General features: G+C 53.9%; 1 protein-coding gene across 1 annotated transcript in view; it reads right to left on the reverse strand.

Moving 5' to 3' along the window:
* MYPN (myopalladin) overlaps window positions 1-18930 on the reverse strand; it is a 1604598-nt gene that overhangs the window by 1362964 nt on the left and 222704 nt on the right. Inside the window, exon 3 of the mRNA XM_069610599.1 lies at window positions 14272-14447. Within this exon, the coding sequence (XP_069466700.1) occupies window positions 14272-14447 (176 nt within the window). The remainder of the gene's footprint in view (window positions 1-14271; window positions 14448-18930) is intronic.

The raw sequence follows: 18930 nt of genomic DNA on the forward strand, positions 1-18930 counted from the left end.
TGGGGGTGCAGGGGGACATGAGTGGGGGCCTGGTGGAGGATGCCCATGGTGGCAGGGGGGTGGGGGTGGTGGGAGAAATGAGTGGGGGCCTGGTGGAGGGTGACCCTGGATGCTGGGGGGTGGGGGTGGTGGGAGACATGAGTGGGGGCCTGGTGGAGGATGCCCATGGTGGCAGGGGGGTGGGGGTGGTGGGAGACATGAGTGGGGGCCTGGTGGAGGATGCCCATGGTGGCAGGGGGTGGGGGTGGTGGGAGACATGAGTGGGGGCCTGGTGGAGAATGCCCATGGGGGCAGGGGGGTGGGGGTTGTGGGAGACAAGAGTGGGGGCCTGGTGGAGGGTGACCCTGGATGCTGGGGGGTGGGGGTGGTGGGAGACATGAGTGGGGGCCTGGTGGAGGATGCCCATGGTGGCAGGGGGGTGGGGGTGGTGGGAGACATGAGTGGGGGCCTGGTGGAGGATGCCCATGGTGGCAGGGGGGTGGGGTGGTGGGAGACATGAGTGGGGGCCTGGTGGAGGGTGACCCTGGATGCTGGGGGGTGGGGGTGGTGGGAGACATGAGTGGGGGCCTGGTGGAGGATGCCCATGGTGGCAGAGGGGTGGGGGTGGTGGGAGACATGAGTGGGGGCCTGGTGGAGGATGCCCATGGTGGCAGGGGGGTGGGGGTGGTGGGAGACATGAGTGGGGGCCTGGTGGAGGGTGACCCTGGATGCTGGGGGGTGGGGGTGGTGGGAGACATGAGTGGGGGCCTGGTGGAGGATGCCCATGGTGGCAGGGGGGGGTGGGAGACATGAGTGGGGGCCTGGTGGAGGATGCCCATGGTGGCAGGGGGGTGGGGGTGGTGGGAGACATGAGTGGGGGCCTGGTGGAGGATGCCCATGGTGGCAGGGGGGTGGGGGTGGTGGGAGACATGAGTGGGGGCCTGGTGGAGGGTGACCCTGGATGCTGGGGGGTGGGGGTGGTGGGAGACATGAGTGGGGGCCTGGTGAAGGATGCCCATGGTGGCAGGGGCGTGGGGGTGGTGGGAGACATGAGTGGGGGCCTGGTGGAGTATGCCCATGGTGGCAGGGGGGTGGGGGTGGTGGGAGACATGAGTGGGGGCCTGGTGGAGGATGCCCATGGTGGCAGGGGGGTGGGGGTGGTGGGAGACATGAGTGGGGGCCTGGTGGAGGATGCCCATGGTGGCAGGGGGGTGGGCGTGGTGGGAGACATGAGTGGGGGCCTGGTGGAGGGTGACCCTGGATGCTGGGGGGTGGGGGTGGTGGGAGACATGAGTGGGGGCCTGGTGGAGGATGCCCATGGTGGCAGGGGGGTGGGGGTGGTGGGAGACATGAGTGGGGGCCTGGTGGAGGATGCCCATGGTGGCAGGGAGGTGGGGGTGGTGGGAGACATGAGTGGGGGCCTGGTGGAGGATGCCCATGGTGGCAGGGGGGTGGGGGTGGTGGGAGACATGAGTGGGGGCCTGGTGGAGGGTGACCCTGGATGCTGGGGGGTGGGGGGGGTGGGAGACATGAGTGGGGGCCTGGTGGAGGATGCCCATGGTGGCAGGGGGTGGGGGTGGTGGGAGACATGAGTGGGGGCCTGGTGGAGCAATGCCCATGGTGGCAGGGGGGTGGGGGTGGTGGGATACATGAGTGGGGGCCTGATGGAGGATGCCCCTGGATGCTGGGGGTGGGGATGCAGGGGGACATGAGTGGGGGCCTGGTGGAGGCTGCCCATGGTGGCAGGGGGGTGGGGGTGGTGGGAGACATGAGTGGGGGCCTGGTGGAGGCTGCCCCTGCACTGCTGGGGGGTGGGGGTGGTGGGAGACATGAGTGGGGGCCTGGTGGAGGATGCCCCTGCACTGCTGGGGGGTGGGGGTGCAGGGGGACATGAGTGGGGGCCTGGTGGAGGCTGCCCATGGTGGCAGGGGGTGTGGGTGGTGGGAGACATGAGTGGGGGCCTGGTGGAGCAATGCCCATGGTGGCAGGGGGGTGGGGGTGGTGGGATACATGAGTGGGGGCCTGATGGAGGATGCCCCTGCACTGCTGGGGGGTGGGGGTGCAGGGGGACATGAGTGGGGGCCTGGTGGAGGCTGCCCATGGTGGCAGGGGGGTGGGGGTGGTGGGAGACATGAGTGGGGGCCTGGTGGAGGATGCCCATGGTGGCAGGGGGGTAGGGGTGGTGGGAGACATGAGTGGGGGCCTGGTGGAGGGTGACCCTGGATGCTGGGGGGTGGGGGTGGTGGGAGACATGAGTGGGGGCCTGGTGGAGGATGCCCATGGTGGCAGGGGGGTGGGGGTGGTGGGAGACATGAGTGGGGGCCTGGTGGAGGATGCCCATGGTGGCAGGGGGGTGGGGGTGGTGGTAGACATAAGTGGGGGCCTGGTGGAGGGTGACCCTGGATGCTGGGGGGTGGGGGTGGTGGGAGACATGAGTGGGGGCCTGGTGGAGGATGCCCATGGTGGCAGGGGGGGGTGGGAGACATGAGTGGGGGCCTGGTGGAGGATGCCCATGGTGGCAGGGGGCTGGGGGTGGTGGGAGACATGAGTGGGGGCCTGGTGGAGGATGCCCATGGTGGCAGGGGGGTGGGGGTGGTGGGAGACATGAGTGGGGGCCTGGTGGAGGGTGACCCTGGATGCTGGGGGGTGGGGGTGGTGGGAGACATGAGTGGGGGCCTGGTGGAGGATGCCCATGGTGGCAGGGGGTTGGGGGTGGTGGGAGACATGAGTGGGGGCCTGGTGGAGGATGCCCATGGTGGCAGGGGGGTGGGGGTGGTGGGAGACATGAGTGGGGGCCTGGTGGAGGATGCCCATGGTGGCAGGGGGGTGGGGGTGGTGGGAGACATGAGTGGGGGCCTGGTGGAGGGTGACCCTGGATGCTGGGGGGTGGGGGTGGTGGGAGACATGAGTGGGGGCCTGGTGGAGGATGCCCATGGTGGCAGGGGGGTGGGGGTGGTGGGAGACATGAGTGGGGGCCTGGTGGAGGATGCCCGTGGTGGCAGGGGGGTGGGGGTGGTGGGAGACATGAGTGGGGGCCTGGTGGAGGGTGACCCTGGATGTTGGGGGGTGGGGGTGGTGGGAGACATGAGTGGGGGCCTGGTGGAGGATGCCCATGGTGGCAGGGGCGTGGGGGTGGTGGGAGACATGAGTGGGGGCCTGGTGGAGGATGCCCATGGTGGCAGGGAGGTGGGGGTGGTGGGAGACATGAGTGGGGGCCTGGTGGAGGATGCCCATGGTGGCAGGGGGGTGGGGGTGGTGGGAGACATGAGTGGGGGCCTGGTGGAGGGTGACCCTGGATGCTGGGCGGTTGGGGTGGTGGGAGACATGAGTGGGGGCCTGGTGGAGGATGCCCATGGTGGCAGGGGGTGGGGGTGGTGGGAGACATGAGTGGGGGCCTGGTGGAGGATGCCCATGGTGGCAGGGGGGTGGGGGTGGTGGGAGACATGAGTGGGGGCCTGGTGAGGATGCCCCTGCACTGCTGGGGGGTGGGGGTGCAGGGGGACATGAGTGGGGGCCTGGTGGAGGCTGCCCATGGTGGCAGGGGGGTGGGGGTGGTGGGAGACATGAGTGGGGTCCTGGTGGAGGGTGACCATGGATGCTGGGGGCTGGGGGTGGTGGGAGACATGAGTGGGGGCCTGGTGGAGGATGCCCATGGTGGCAGGGGGGTGGGGGTGGTGGGAGACATGAGTGGGGGCCTGGTGGAGGATGCCCATGGTGGCAGGGGGGTGGGGGTGGTGGGAGACATGAGTGGGGGCCTGGTGGAGGCTGTCCCTGCACTGCTGGGGGGTGGGGGTGCAGGGGGACATGAGTGGGGGCCTGGTGGAGGCTGCCCCTGCACTGCTGGGGGGTGGGGGTGCAGGGGGACATGAGTGGGGGCCTGGTGGAGGCTGCCCATGGTGGCAGGGGGGTGGGGGTGGTGGGAGACATGAGTGGGGGCCTGGTGTAGGGTGACCCTGGATGCTGGGGGGTGGGGGTGCAGGGGTACATGAGTGGGGGCCTGGTGGAGGCTGCCCCTGCACTGCTGGGGGGTGGAGGTGGTGGTAGACATGCATTGTTGATCAGTAGTGCAAGGTGACATGTGGGTTGGCTGGGGGGCATGCCCATGGTGTATGGGCTGCCTGCGGGACATGGGCAGGGGTGCAGGGTAGTCCCCCGTGGTGTGGGCTGGCTGCAGGGTCCGTGGAGGTTGTGGAGCGTACACCTGGGAGGGCCCACACGGCCAATTCACGTGTGGTACTCCCCAGAACCCCTGAAATACACATACCCTGCTGAAATCGCGTGTGGAACTTCCCGCGCACCCCTGAAATACACGTACCCTGCTGAAATCGCGTGTGGAACTTCCCGCGCACCCCTGAAATACACATACCTTGCTGGAATCGCGTGTGTAACTTCCCGCGCACCCCTGAAATGCACGTACCCTGCTCGCACTGGGCCAATCGTGTGTGGAACTTCCCGCGCACCCCTGAAATACACGTACCCTGCTGAAATCGCGTGTGGAACTTCCCGCGCACCCCTGAAATACACATACCTTGCTGGAATCGCGTGTGTAACTTCCCGCGCACCCCTGAAATACACGTACCCTGCTCGCACTGGGCCAATCGTGTGTGTAACTTCCCGCGCACCCCTGAAATACACGTACCCTGCTGAAATCGCGTGTGTAACTTCCCGCGTACCCCTGAAATACACGTACCCTGCTGAAATCGCGTGTGAGACTTCCCACGCACCCCGGTATACACGCACACGTATTTTTTGTCAGCGGGTGTCCGTGTTTGTGGGTACCCCTTTGCACGTCATATGTCCTGGAGGGCCACAGTATAGGACATTCATCATGGCAGTATATAGGTGCTATTTGTTGGCGCACATTTCTTACAGCCGCAGAGACGCTACCGCCTGCTTCCTTGTGGCGGTCGTGTTTGTGCCTGTGCGCTGGTTTGAACGTGCGCTTTTTTCCCCTATTCTATTCCATGAATACGTGTTGTAGGCGAGCGTGTGGGCGTTCCGCGCACTTGTGCCCTGTACTTCCCCCGTGACGCCCACGTTTTGGCAAGTTGTTCCCCATTCAGAGTGTTACGCCCGTGTTCCGCCTACTTTTGTTGCGTGCGCCGCGCTATGTGCGAATTTCGCTGTGGCCTGTGCGATTTTCGCTGTGACCTGGCGCACGCTGTTAGATGGCCTGTGCGCCAACGTGCACCGTGCACTGTTTTATCGCACATCCGCTGGTTTTCTCACGCACGGCCTTCCATGAATCGATGTGCGCTGCTTTTGGTGCGATTTTCGCACTTGCACTGCGATTTTCGCTATTCCGCTGCGATTCGCACGTTTTTGCCCCCTTGCGCCGCGCTAATTATTCCATGAATCGGCCTCAATGTTGTCTGCTTGTTAGGGAGATTTTTCAAATGTTCTTTAGTGAGGTGCTTAGGAAGATCAACATATAGGCCCTCATTACGACCCTGGCGGAAATCGAAAAACGATGGCGGAAATGCAATACCGCCATCGAATAGCGCTCGGTGCGACTATGACCCGTCACCGCAAAGTACGAAGCCATTAGCGACACCGTAGTGAACGCCAACGCTAACTGCACCAAGCACGCGCGCGCGCGCCATGCCAAACCGCAAACACCACCATGGCGCAACGGTACGCCAATTCCGACCCTAGCGGACATGTACCTAACGCCATCAGGCATGGCGTAATGTACCATTCCGCCATGGCGAGAAGTACGGCATCGCGAATCAACCGTAAACGGCCCCACTGAGTGCCTGTACACCGCTCCCTGCCCACAAAGTACAACCCCCCGTAGGTGCAATGAAGCCACAATGCAACCATTGAAATGTACAAGTCACCCATGCATGGCAACGAACAAAAGAAACACAAGAAGGGCCAATGGGAGCTGCAGGGCACAGATGGCACGAATACAGAAGCCATCCCAATGGACATGACCACAGTCCCCCACCAAGAAACGCACGCAAACACAGGCACCTGTGACCAGCAATATTCCGAAAATCACATCATTCCACCAGTCCACCTGGCTGACCGGCATCTGTTACACAAAACCCAATCCCCCGCCCCTGAGCATGACAACATTCAAACAGTCATATTGGCAGCCCCCATCCCTGACCTCACTGGGCTTCGTAGGCAAACGCGCCCAGCACAGTACCACGCAACTAAACCCCGAAGCTGGAACCCAATGCAGATCTCCTCACAATACATCGCCCCCCAAATAGGCATATGCCACATCACTTGCAAAGAAAAACGCTACACGGGCCAAATCAGAATAGAAATTTAATGCACATCAAAATCACCAAGCCCATACAGCCATCAGGCCATGAACTCCAAAACACTAATCACCATTATGGGCTGCTTCCGCAAGAAATGACCAGCCACTACCTGTGTGTCGCCCTGTTCCCCCATGGTACACAGAGCCACATTCACGTACGAAAAGGCAACATGGAAGCGCACAGAACCGCAGGGCCGTCCCAATGGGGAGGCACTAGTCCAGCTGAAAGGCCGAAATGTTGCTCCGAGCCACCAGTACTGCGTAAGGGCATGTGGGCCATTGGCGATCGTCCCATAAGATCGTAATGCTGCTCCACTGATTAACACGAAGCAGCAGGTGTCGGGAGTAAAATCCATCTGCAGGAGTGGCATACAGATGGCAGTGGCAAAAGGGGAGGAGATACCTGTCAACCAAAAGAAAAGAAAAAGAACAGAATGGCCATCAGAACTACATTCCAACAACTCACTTCAATGATCACACGAAATCCACAGCCATATGCATGCTAGCCCACTCAAAAGGATCATCACCACCCCAAAACCACTTGCGACTCATAACCATCTATATCGAGGTGCAAACACCATCACAAACGAGTGTACCTGTGCATGCGTCTGTCAAAACAGATTCCATCAGATGGGAATGTTAACGTGCATGGACACAAGTGTCTGAGGGCGCCTCGAGACAGGGAGGGCTCAACAAGGCCAGATGGACGATGGTCCCACTATGGCAGCCCTGCATCACATAGCGTAGGGGAGGCGGATAGATCCCAAGAAGCCCTGTACATGGCAAACTCTGTATCAAATCACCTGCCCATGCATCCATCCATCATTCCCTCATCCCGGGATCAAAACGCCTGAATAATTACTCACATGACATTAGAAACATCCATTGAGTCTGTGCGTTATGCAGCCTGCTAAATCCACAGTGCCCCAGCCCGTAATTCCAGTGTTGTGAAGTAACATGTATTTGGGAACGGACGGCCTCATCGCCCACGTAGCTATTGCGCATCCCAAACTATTCATATCAATCATTGCTCCCTCGCCATGGGCCCTGTCTCAAGGACATAGAACAATAGAACGTTATATTTGCAGTCAGACCTGTGGGCATCTCCTCGCCGCTAGCTGGAAACCGAAAGCGCCGCCCTTCGAATTCCTCATTTGCAACATCACGTCGAAAAGGCATCTGTGGCCGTTTGAAATCACTAATTATTCCATCGAGTGCGGCTGTGTGTGAAAATGGCAACTGCCTTCACCCACGAATGGGACGCCCCGCCCGTCGTTGCAACTCGGTACAGTGATGCATGAGGGCCCACCGTTACTCGAGTACTACGTTCCACTGACCCCTCACAAGTCTGTTCGCGACTGCACAGATAGTATGTGAAACAATGGGACCACAGCAGAATGAACATATCAACCAATCTTACACGGCCATCGGGTACAAATACATGATTGCAATAGCAAGATACAATTCCCCGAATTGCAGCGTTGTGCGCGGGACGTGCTCGGCCAAAGGGGAGAGCAGTTTGCACAGGTGGAATCAATCACCACAGGTGGAGGCCATACAGCCTGAAAACACATAAATTGCACAGCCAGTCTCCTCCCACAACCACACCGAAATGCTACCGGCAGGACTCGCGATGTTGGCCCTGGGGGACCTGATAGCACTGCAAGTGCTCCGACTCCAAGAAGAAGACGAACACCAACTACAACCAGCCGCACGGAGGAGACGCAGGAGGAGGAGGAGGCCAAGGCAGGGCCAGCAAGGCCCACCAGCACAGCCACTACCACCACGCAGGCAGCCCGCAATACCACGCCTCCGAGCACATCCGTTCAACCTCACTGATGAGCAGATCCACACCCTCTACCGTCTGGACCGGGACACCATAGCCGCCATTGTGGACATGACACAGGCTGACCTTGTCAGCATGATAGATAGCCCAACCGCCATCCCACCCCTACTGAAGGTGGTGTCTGTACTACACTTCCTGGCCACAGGCACCTACCAGCACACAGTCGGACAGTTGCATGGCATTTCTCAGCCACTGTTCTCACGGACACTATTGCAAGTGCTCGATGCCCTCCTGCAGCACGCAGACGACTACAACTCTCTACCACGCTCGGAGCAGGAAATAACCAACACAAAAGTGGGATTCCATGCACTTGCCGGCATACCGGGTTGCATTGGTGCCATCGACTGCACCCATGTTGAATTGGTCGTCCCACATGCCATGGAGGCCCAGTACCGCAACCGAAAACAATTTCATTCCCTGAATGTACAGATGGTGTGTGACTCCAACAGGATCATTACACATTGTTGTGCCCGATTCCCTGGATCAACCCATGATTCTATGGTCTTGAGGAACTCTACAATACCACGCTACATGGAGCGACACGCAGGGAACAGATCCTGGCTACTCGGTGAGTCTCATTACATGCATGATGATGTGGGGTATGTGAATTGGCAATGACCTGCCAGGAAGGGGGGGGGGGGTGTGCGTACGTATCAATGGCATTCCACATCATACGTTTCTCGTCCACATACAGGTGATGCTGGATATCCACTGAAGAGATGGCTCCTCACACCACTCCGGAACCCACGGGACCAGCATGAGGAGGACTACAACCATGCCCACTCACGTACCCGTGTAGTCATTGAACAGGCATTCGGCCTACTGAAGACTCGTTTCCGCTGCCTCAGAAGGTCTGGCGGGGCACTCCTGTACCGCCATGAGAAGGTTGCAAAGATGGTGATGGCATGTGTCATGCTCCACAACATGTGCGTACGTAGAAATGTGCCCATGCCCCCTGACGCAGAACTGCAAGCACCTGATGATGGTCATGATGAGGGTGGGGATGTGGCAGCACCTCATGGAGTCTGCGAGGCACCGGAGGCCCGTGACATTCGTCAGCATCTCATTGATGTATGCTTCTAGCACTCACGCCTGGTGGCTGATACATGGACACGGGACTCGTGGCACTGCGTGTGTCTGGGACATGCACAATATGGACTGTACGCCTATGATGGCCTAGTACACAAAGATCAATGTCCACACTTCTCATTGGTTGATCGTGCACTTTTTATGGCATATGTGATATCATGTTGAACACCCTATCGACCCGCCACCCAAGTGAGCCCAACACACCCCCTCCACCCTCCTACCTCCCCCCCGAACACCAGTGTCCAAAGATGCTCATTGTCAGTGGGCTGTCGCTATTGCATGCCCCCTCTGCGGGTATCAGGGGCACCCCTGCCTGTGGAGCGCAGGTTCCTTCCAGATCTACGTTGGGGGCTGCCCTGGACGGAACTTGCAACGGATGATGTGTCTGCCTGCTCACGTCCATGCATGTCCCTAAGGGTTTGCGAGAGCTCAGTGAGCACACGGCGCACTGCGGCAAGTTCGGCACATACGTCTTTGGACGTCGCATGCAGTTCCCCCCTCAGGCTCTCGGTGCTTCTCTCAATTTGTGCCCTTAGCGTCTCTGTACCTCTCTCCATTTCTGCCCTAAGTGTCTCAGTTGATGTTTCTATGTCTGCCTTAGTGCCCCCACATTCATCGGCATGGTCCTTGAGGAGTGTGGCCAGTTGCTGCTGTTGTTCGATCAACTGGTCGAGGGACTGTTGCCTCTGCTGGGCCATGGCCATTTGCGGGGGTGTCACAGAGGGGCTGTTGTCCTCATGTTGCCTTGCCACAGGGCTTGTGGGGGATGGCCAGTCGTCGTCTTGTGGGTGCCCCTGTGTGGTATCCTCATGTTGTACGGGATGGGACAGACAGGGGGATTGGGACAGGTCATGGATGGATCTGACTTCGGCATCCCCGTTTTCTGTGTCCGAGCATGCTGCCTTCAATGGGGTGTCACCTATGGTGCCGCTGCCACCAGAGGCAGTGCCTTCTGTGGCATCCATTGGGGGGACCTGTGGTGGTGGTGTTGTGGGCATGCTGGCTGCTGGGGTGCCTGTTGATGTTCCCTCCTCTGTGCTGCCACCTGATTTGTGCTGCTGCCGTGTCTTGATGCGTGCAGCTGAGGTGGAGGGTCTCTGGCCGTTGGTCTTGGCCCTCTTTGCAGGTGTGCTGGTAGGGGTGTCCTGTAGCTCGTCGTTTGGATCGGACCCTGTGGTGGAGTAAAGGAGGGCAAGGGTTATTGATGGGTCTGTGGGAATTGGAATGGCATTGTATCACATGCTTTGGGGTGGTCCCTGAGGGTGATTTGGGTCGGGGCCTTGGAGGTGCTTTGATTTGTGTGTGGAGTGAGGGTGCAGTTGTTTGGCAGCCTGCAGTTAGGGTGTGCCTGCTGCACGTGTAGTGCGTGTATTAGGGGTTTTTAATTATTTATGTATTTATTGTGGGTTTTAACGTGCGCTATCAGGCCGATGTGTGTGGACGTTCTCGTGGACATGTGTTTCTGTTGCACTATGTGGACGCATGGTACTTCACATGGATGGACTGTGTGGATTTGGCATTGTTTTATCTGGCCCACCTACCTGAATCTTCGGATGTCTGCACTCCTTTCTCCATCCCTCCGACTCCCTCTATGCTCTCCATTCCGATGGTGGAGGCACAGATTTCTTCCCAGGGGGTCAACTTGATGGGTGATTCAGGACCTCCCCCGGTGGCTGTGGCAATGTTGCGGTTGGCAGAGAGTATGCTGCGGACGCGTATCCGCAGGTCGTCCCATCGCTTGCGGCATTGCTGTGGGGTGCGGGGTGCGGTCCCCACCGCACTTACCCGCTGTGCCACCAGAGCCCATATGGCCTTCTTGTTTGCAAGTGCCGTCCTGGTCATTTGCGTGCAGAAGACGACGGCAGCATTCTCCTGGAGGGTCTCTGTTAGCACGGTGAGTTCCTCACGGGAGAAGTGGACCTGCCGCTTGCGGTCGCACGCTTTCTTCGCTACTTTTCCCATTTTTCTTGGTTTCGCTAGGGTGGTTGACGGGTTGGGGTGTGTTTCAGGGTAGTGATTTTAGTGGTTGTGTGGTTTTAGTGTTTTTATAGGTGTACGCCGGGATGTTTTCCGTTCCGGGCCCATGTTTTAACTTCCGTTTCCGTATATTTCCGGTCACCGTACTTTCCGGTAGGCGCACACTGCGGTGACCGCTAAGAGGGGTGGCGGTATTGCACCTAGGGCGCCGTACGGCGGCGGTGTGGGCCGTTTTGGGGTCATTTCCGCCATCGGGGACTTTGCACTTCCGCCGTGGCGTGGTGCTCGTGCCCGATGGGTCGGAATGGGCCGCACTTTGCTCCTTCGTGCAATGGCGGAAACGCTATTTACGCTGTGGCGCTCCGGTCAGTCGCTTTCCGCCAGGGTCGTAATGAGGGCCATAGTCTTATGAAGGGTTTATCGTTAGTTATTTCTAACTCTCCCATTGGTAGTGTGACTGACCAGTCATGCCTCACTCTTGGGAGTGGAGAGGAGTGTTACTAAAATACAGCTAAACACACATAGCACACAATAAGAAATGCCGTCACTGTATACCAGTGGAAATATGCTTTACATGTAAAGATAATCATACACAATATTTACCGCACAGGTAATTAATCTTGAAAGTGTATGCATCCGAAACAGTAAAGTGTCCCTAAAAATCAAAAACAACAATCTAAGCAAGCATTCAATTGAAGCGTGTAAGTAAAAACACTTTATAACTAGACAGTTTAGGAAGTTTTAGAATGTTTTTCCATAATTTACCTGAAGAAAGCCTGTGATGCAGCTCCCACTTATAGGAAATTACAAATAGTATTATCTGAGTATGGGGTGCTGCAGGATGGCAATCTTCTGGCTGGCGACAATGGACAACCCTGAAAGAGGCAATTGAAACCCAGTTTGGACGACCAGATGCCCTTGAGAGGAAGAATGCTGAGAACTAGCAAAACCTGTGGATCCTGTGGATGTGTTAAAATGTATATCTCGTGCCATTGTAAATAATTGAATGCTATATGTAACACTGTATAAACTGCAAGAACAGCGCTCAGCTGCCTCAGGGCTGGAGGTGCTCTATAAATAAAATAAATACAAATCAAGGTCCGCAGGAGAAGCCTCACAGGACAGTAGTACTAAACCACAGATGAAAAGGAAACAAAAGCCCCCTGGACGTGTACCAGGTTAGTGGAAGAAATAAAGGGAGTCCGGTGGTCGCAGATTTAGAGGTAAGCTCCATTATCAGGTTTTAGATTGTATCCTGGTGCCTTCTGCTACAGAAGGGTCTGCCAGCACAGTCCCCAAACATAGCTAGGTGGCGGAAAATGGGGAAGACGATGTTGGAGGACCCCTAAAGCAGTAAACATGACAGCATTAGCAGCAAGGAAGCACCAGTCTGGCCCTTTGAAACAGGTCAGAACAAAAGGAAACAGGACAGGATGTAGAAGGGTTCCTCAAACAAAAACATCTGAAACCATCCAGTCTAGGATGCACTATGATGGAAGAGCACTTGTGAATATCTGGAAAAATACTATCCAGTTTCCAGTGGACACTCTCTTTTCTGTCCCAGTGGACTACAAGTTCCAGGAGCTTCTATGAGAGCACATTGGACTACACATCCAGAGCATCAAACCCTTCCTACTGGATAAGGGTAGGAAGCAGGATCCCCCTTAGACAGATAAAAGCAAGGCTTTACCCTTAGGGGTATCAAGAGTCAGCAGCACATCCAGCAATGTGAATCCTCAATAACATCTGTTCGACCAGTTACTTGCGGGACGTTTCCGGTAGAATTTGGTGAATAGCTTGGGGCTCCACATTTATACTCACAGAGAAAAGCAGGGGGGCCATCTCTACCCTCCAGTCACCATAGTTATACAATTGAAAGCTTTAGTGGCCATGCAATCAGGGAAGGCCAGCCAAAACCCTCGTTTGCGATTACACACATTGATGTGGGATTAGATGTCTCGGAGACTCTTGCAAAGTCTGAACTGACTTGCATTCCTACATTCATAAAAGGAAGTCTTTGCGAGCACTGAGTCTGAGCACATGTGGACAAAACAGGAAAATGGTTGTTCCCATATGTACAATTAGAAAGAAGGACCAAAAAGAAAATGGCCAAGTAACAAAGCTTTAAAAAACTCTATGGAGCTCTTTTTCTCCTTTGTCAGGTAACACAATGGTTCTATTGAAATTAAAATACCACACACGATGCAATCAACATAAAATAAGTACATGCCATCAGTCTGCAGCAGTGGAAGATTTTCTGAGTGATGGGGAACTCACCAAGGCACAAAATGGGGTATGTTGCGATACCTCTCTTATGGTTGTCTTGGGGGCTACGTTGGGCAGCACATACAAAATGAGTTGCATCCTTCAAGGAGGCTCTAGAAGAAGCCTCACTATTGACAAAAGGAGATTCATGACAACGGAAAGCCAACACCACGACTGGGGGACTACCTCAGTTAGTGCAAACCAACCCAAAATATAATTTCTGACCTGGCACTGCGTTTGGAAATTATTCGTTATTTTGTTAATGTTGTGCTTAATATAGCTGCCATCGGTGTAAACGGTTGAGCGCAGCCAGGCCAACAAACATGGCAGGAGTGCACTATACAACTTCACTTTATATTATATTACATTATATATGACCGCACTTCAACTGATGTCATCGGGTGTGTCATGTCAGTTCTGCTATTCATGTCATGTCACTGAATTGGCATCCCTTTACAGTTTAACATCTGTATGTTTACCAATGTTATCGATGTTAAATTGAGGAAATACTAAGTGGGGTTTTCCTAACTTTTGGCCAGGATCACAATTAACAAAACTGCAAAACATTTAAATAAAGTATCCATATTGAATTACATTTCTACAAACGTATCCAATACAATTCCATAATCTTGAAATTATGTAATGCGTTTTGTGTTTTCAGTGAACCTGTATACCTGCAATTAAATCAGTTTAATTATATTTCCCACAAATCGTTCAAATATTGCATTGCTCGGGTCTATTGGCAAGATGGTTTGGTAGATAGCAAATAATCCTGAAAGAAAATGACAATCATATGCTGTCTTGTCTGGCTTCCTACAATAATGCATGCCTTTGTAAGTACCTTCGATGTAAATTTCAGCAAAGGTTGAGTCCTTCCCATGGGTGTTTGTAGCAATACAGTAATAACGTCCAGTATCTTCTTGAAAAGCCTCAGAAATAATTAACGAGTGGACATTTCCATCCGCAATGATTTGGATATCTGGAGAGTGTTCAAGCTTTTTTCCTTCACAGTACCAACTGCAAGACAAGATTGTCCAATTAAGAAAAAAGCTTCAAGATTGAAACAATCTACCAGCAAAACGGACGTTGCAGCGTAGATCTTCATGCAATACCTACTATGATGTCGCATACATGTTTAAAGAGGAATATGACGTTCTGCAAATCTCTGCACATTTTTAAAAACACGAGAATGTCAGTGCATTCACCTAAGAAAATGCCAAAAACAACTCCTGTGATCACAAAGCAAAAGGGTGGTGTAAGCAACTGCATTTGTGAAAATGATTTCCATCAGTAAATGCATTGTGTGCGCATACGTATACAATGTATTTCAAGATTTTCCATCAAAACTCACAATTACATCTGACCTCCATTTTCTCAAAATATCGGCATGCTCAACAGTGCTCTTGTTAGTTGTTAGCTATCTGAAATCATGTAAGTATGCTTGTTTTATACAGAAGTACACATATTCTGGCACATTTTCTTGGAAGTGTTAATTGCACGGAGCGGTCTGCCAAAGTTTGCACATCAGTGCACGTGGTTCCTATCTGTATAATTTTCAACAGTTGCAACACTTTTTTGCACTTCATTTTGGCAAAAAGTGTAAATGCTTCCTGCTATTTACGCACAGCAGACAACATTTATATTGGATTTCTATGGAATCCTACTATCAGCAGGTGCTTACAACAAGCCTCCTTGACGGCTACAAGTTCCTCTCCAAGCTTTGGCCCACCAACCAATCTGGTGGTGGAGTAGCCCTGAACTTCCCTGAAAATGGCCCTACTACTCTCATTCCCACCCAGCCCTACTCCTCCTTTGAAAGACTTGTCTGCAAGCTTGGTGTCTCTCCGACACTCTCTCGCACCATTGCCACTATCTACAGACCTCCTGGCCCTGTGTCTGTCTTCCTTTCCGAAAGGGATTGACTTTCGATTCTCTCTTCTGATTTCTAGCTCTAAACTCCTCCTCCTTGGTGATTTCAACATCCACCTTGACTCCACTGTTCCTGCCTCTACACTCTTCTTTGATCTCTGTACCTCTCCCTCACTATTCTCCCTTCTGACCCTACCCATTCTGCCGGACACACCCTTGATGCCTACACCCCTTTTAATCTTCTTTTCTCCAACCCTCTCACTACTCCTCTCTCCTGGTGTGACCACTATCTTCTCTCATCTGGGTCCTCTTGGCCATCTGACAGAGCCTCCACCAGCACTGCCAGCCTCCTTCACGGCCATCCCACTGATGAAACGAGTGTCAGCTGCTGCATTTGCCTTCACATTCATCCCTCCTCCCTGCCCTCCTCTTGACTCCCCCACTGACTCTGTCCCCGCCAATCTTCATCTTGCTAGAACTAACACTCTTGACATTCTCACCCCTGTCATGAGGATCAGCCTGAAACCTGCCTCCAAGCATAAATGAACACCTGGTATGACTCCAATCTAGCCATTCTGAAACGCGAGTGCAGAGTTGCTGAACTGATGTGGCAGACCTCAGGCTCGTCCTCTGTCTCTATATCCATTCCAAGAAGGGGGCCCACATCCAGACCCGTATCTCTGTAGCCTCCAACAATACGGTTGAACTCTTCAAAATCTTCAAGGAACTAGCCAATCCCAGTGTAGTCTCCACCTCGCCTCTCCCTTCTCAGGCCATCTGTACTACAATAGCCACCCATTTCAACTCCAAAACTCAGGACATTTGGACCTCTCTCTCTCCTTCCCCTTCCTCCACTCCCCCTCCTATCCCTCTTAGTCCCTTGGCCTCTCTTCCACTCCCACCTACTTTCCCCTCCCTATCACCCATCACAACTGCTGTGATATAGAGTAGTCCACTTTATGAAGGTCTCATCCAAACGGGTATCGCCCTGCTCCTTCAGAACCATTAAGGACAACCTATCCTCCCTCGCTCCAGCTCTTGCTTACTTCTGCAACCACTCCTTAGCCTCTGGCTCTTTCCCTTCCTCTCTCAAGCTTTCCCTTGTGAACCCCCTCCTAAAAAAGCCTTCAGCTGACCCCTTGTGTCTGGCCAGCTACCGCCCTATCTCTACTTCACGCTTCCTTGGGAAATTCCAGGAGAAGTTGGTCTTTCCCCAACTGACCCAACACACTGAGCTCGTTGGTTGTTTACATGATCATCAATCTGGATTCTGGGCATTCAGAAGCACCAAAACTGTTCTCCTGAACACCTGTGAAGAACTGCTTGAAAATCTTGACTCTAACTCTCCTGCTGTTCTCATTCTCCTTGAGCTCTTCTCCGACTTTGACACGGTCCACAACTCTATTCTCGTAAAGCGGCTCCATGAACTGGATTGGCTGACCTCCTTCCTCGCTAATCGCTGTTCCCAGTTGCTCCTGGGCTCGTTCTCCTCCACCACCACTCTCTCTATGTGTGGTGTTCCCCAGGGCTTCATCCTCTCACCTTGGCTCTTCAACATCTAACATGCACCTCTTGCACACCTGATCTCTGCCTTCTCTCCTCATTTTCAGTGTTCTGCAGATGATACAACTGTTCTTCAAGCTCCCCTCTTCTTCCTCCTCTTTCATCCCTGACTGCACGCCTGCTATTCAGTCTTGGTGCACCTCCAATGATCTCTGTCTTAATGCCAGTAAAACCGAGATTCTTCCTATCGGGACACCTGTTCCTCGTTTCCCTAATGCACTCTGGTCGCCCTCTACAGGCTCACCTCCCGCTCCTTCCACTAAAGCCAGAAACATTGGGGTCATCTGCAACTCCTCTCTCTCCTTCACTCCTCACATCTTAGACCTTGCCAATAAGGCCCACTTTCAACTTTACCTCCTTAGATGCAGTCTCCCTTTCCTCACCTTCCCCCAGAAGCTCAATATAGAGCTCTAGTTCTCTCCAGGCTGGATTTCTGTAACAGCCTCTTCCTCAACTTGCCTCTTTCTTCACTCCGCCCTCTTCAACTAATGCAGAATAGGGCTTCTAGACTTATCCATGGCCTTAAACCCAAGGACCATATCTCTCCATCCCTAACATCTCTCTAATGGTTCCTGCAAGGATAAAATTCAAGATCCTTTGCATCATCCACAAGGCTGTCTGGAGCCTGGGACCACACTAACTGCAGCTTTCTCTTACTAAATACTCTCCTTCCAGATCCCTTCGATCTTCTCGCTCCAACTCTCTGCTGGTCAAACCCTTCTCCAAGCAGAGAGCTGGGGGACAATCTCTCTCCTCAGCTGGCTCCCCCCTATGGAACAGTCTCCCCCTCTCTCTCCATCTGGAACCGGACCACCTCAAGTTCTTCTAACAACTCAAGACCTTTCCCTTCTCCTCCTTCTTCCCCCTAACCCTTCCGTGCTAACCATACCCCTGTCAGTGAGATTGTCTCCCTGATCCCTCAAGAGTCCAAAAGGATCCTGGCCCCCTGCCCAATTGCCATCAGCATCTCCCCACCCCACTGCACTGCCCTCTGGGCCCACACCCGCTGCTCAGCTGGTTTGCCTTTGACCTACACTTACCTGTTGGGTGGAAGACCTCCCCCTTTGCCTGCAACGTCTCTGCGCTTTGGGGGTAGCCAGAGGTCACAACTGCGACCTCTGTGGTCTCCCTTGCGACCTCTGAAAAAAAACATGTTTTTTGTAATGCAAGCTCCAGGGCTGTGGCCAGCAACATGTGGCTCTTTACTTCTGGAGTGGCTGGCTTTCTTGTTCAGGCCCCTTTTAAAAAATAAGAAAAATAAGAACAGGAGTGCCACAAGTCTAACACTTTCAGCACTGACTCTAAATAAGAAAGCATAGGAATACCAAATAATGTGTCTTTCTGGAATTCTATACAATAATTGCTAGACTCATTAAAGGTTTATTTCAGACACACTTCAGGGGTTGGGTCACTGATTTAGTCTGTTCTTAAACACCTGAACTCAGCCTTTCATCCTTCTGAGGTCGATAAATGAGTACCAACACAGGTTGGGTGATATTGGATGTATATTTTTTCGATATTAAGCGTTTAAGCGTAAGTGCTGTATAATAACACATCATTATCATTTGGTCATGGATGTCTGCTTGCATTCACAGTAATTTGGTAAAATGGGCCTATACACACTGATCTTAACGATACATAGGGCGATCCATTTTTGTATGAAATGTACATCACATTATAGTGATATTGTAACCATATTTTTCATAGTGTACAATGCTATGTGATGCCACTTTCTGTTTTGTCAACGGGTGAAAGGTTGTGTTCCATCGCTTCCTGCGATATCACTTCCTGTGATGTCATCAGGGGGTCAAGGGTCGTGTGATGTCACTTCACCTACCCCTGGCATTTTGGTGAAATGGCGTCACTGCGTCTCCGCCCATGTACTTACCTGTTGCCTTCAAACAGGAACCTCCGGCACTTCCTCCACTGCTGGGGGACCATAATAGCACTTACTGCCACCCCTCCCCTTTTTTCTTTCTCTTCACTGCACTTATACGCTCTGAATGTCACATGGCCTAGTTGGACTGTTGTTTGTTTCTTTTTATTCATTGTCAATTTTCAATGTTTA

This window comes from Ambystoma mexicanum, chromosome 8 (assembly GCF_040938575.1).
Source record: "Ambystoma mexicanum isolate Mex_15411 chromosome 8, UKY_AmexF1_1, whole genome shotgun sequence".
NCBI classification, from domain to species: domain Eukaryota; kingdom Metazoa; phylum Chordata; class Amphibia; order Caudata; family Ambystomatidae; genus Ambystoma; species Ambystoma mexicanum.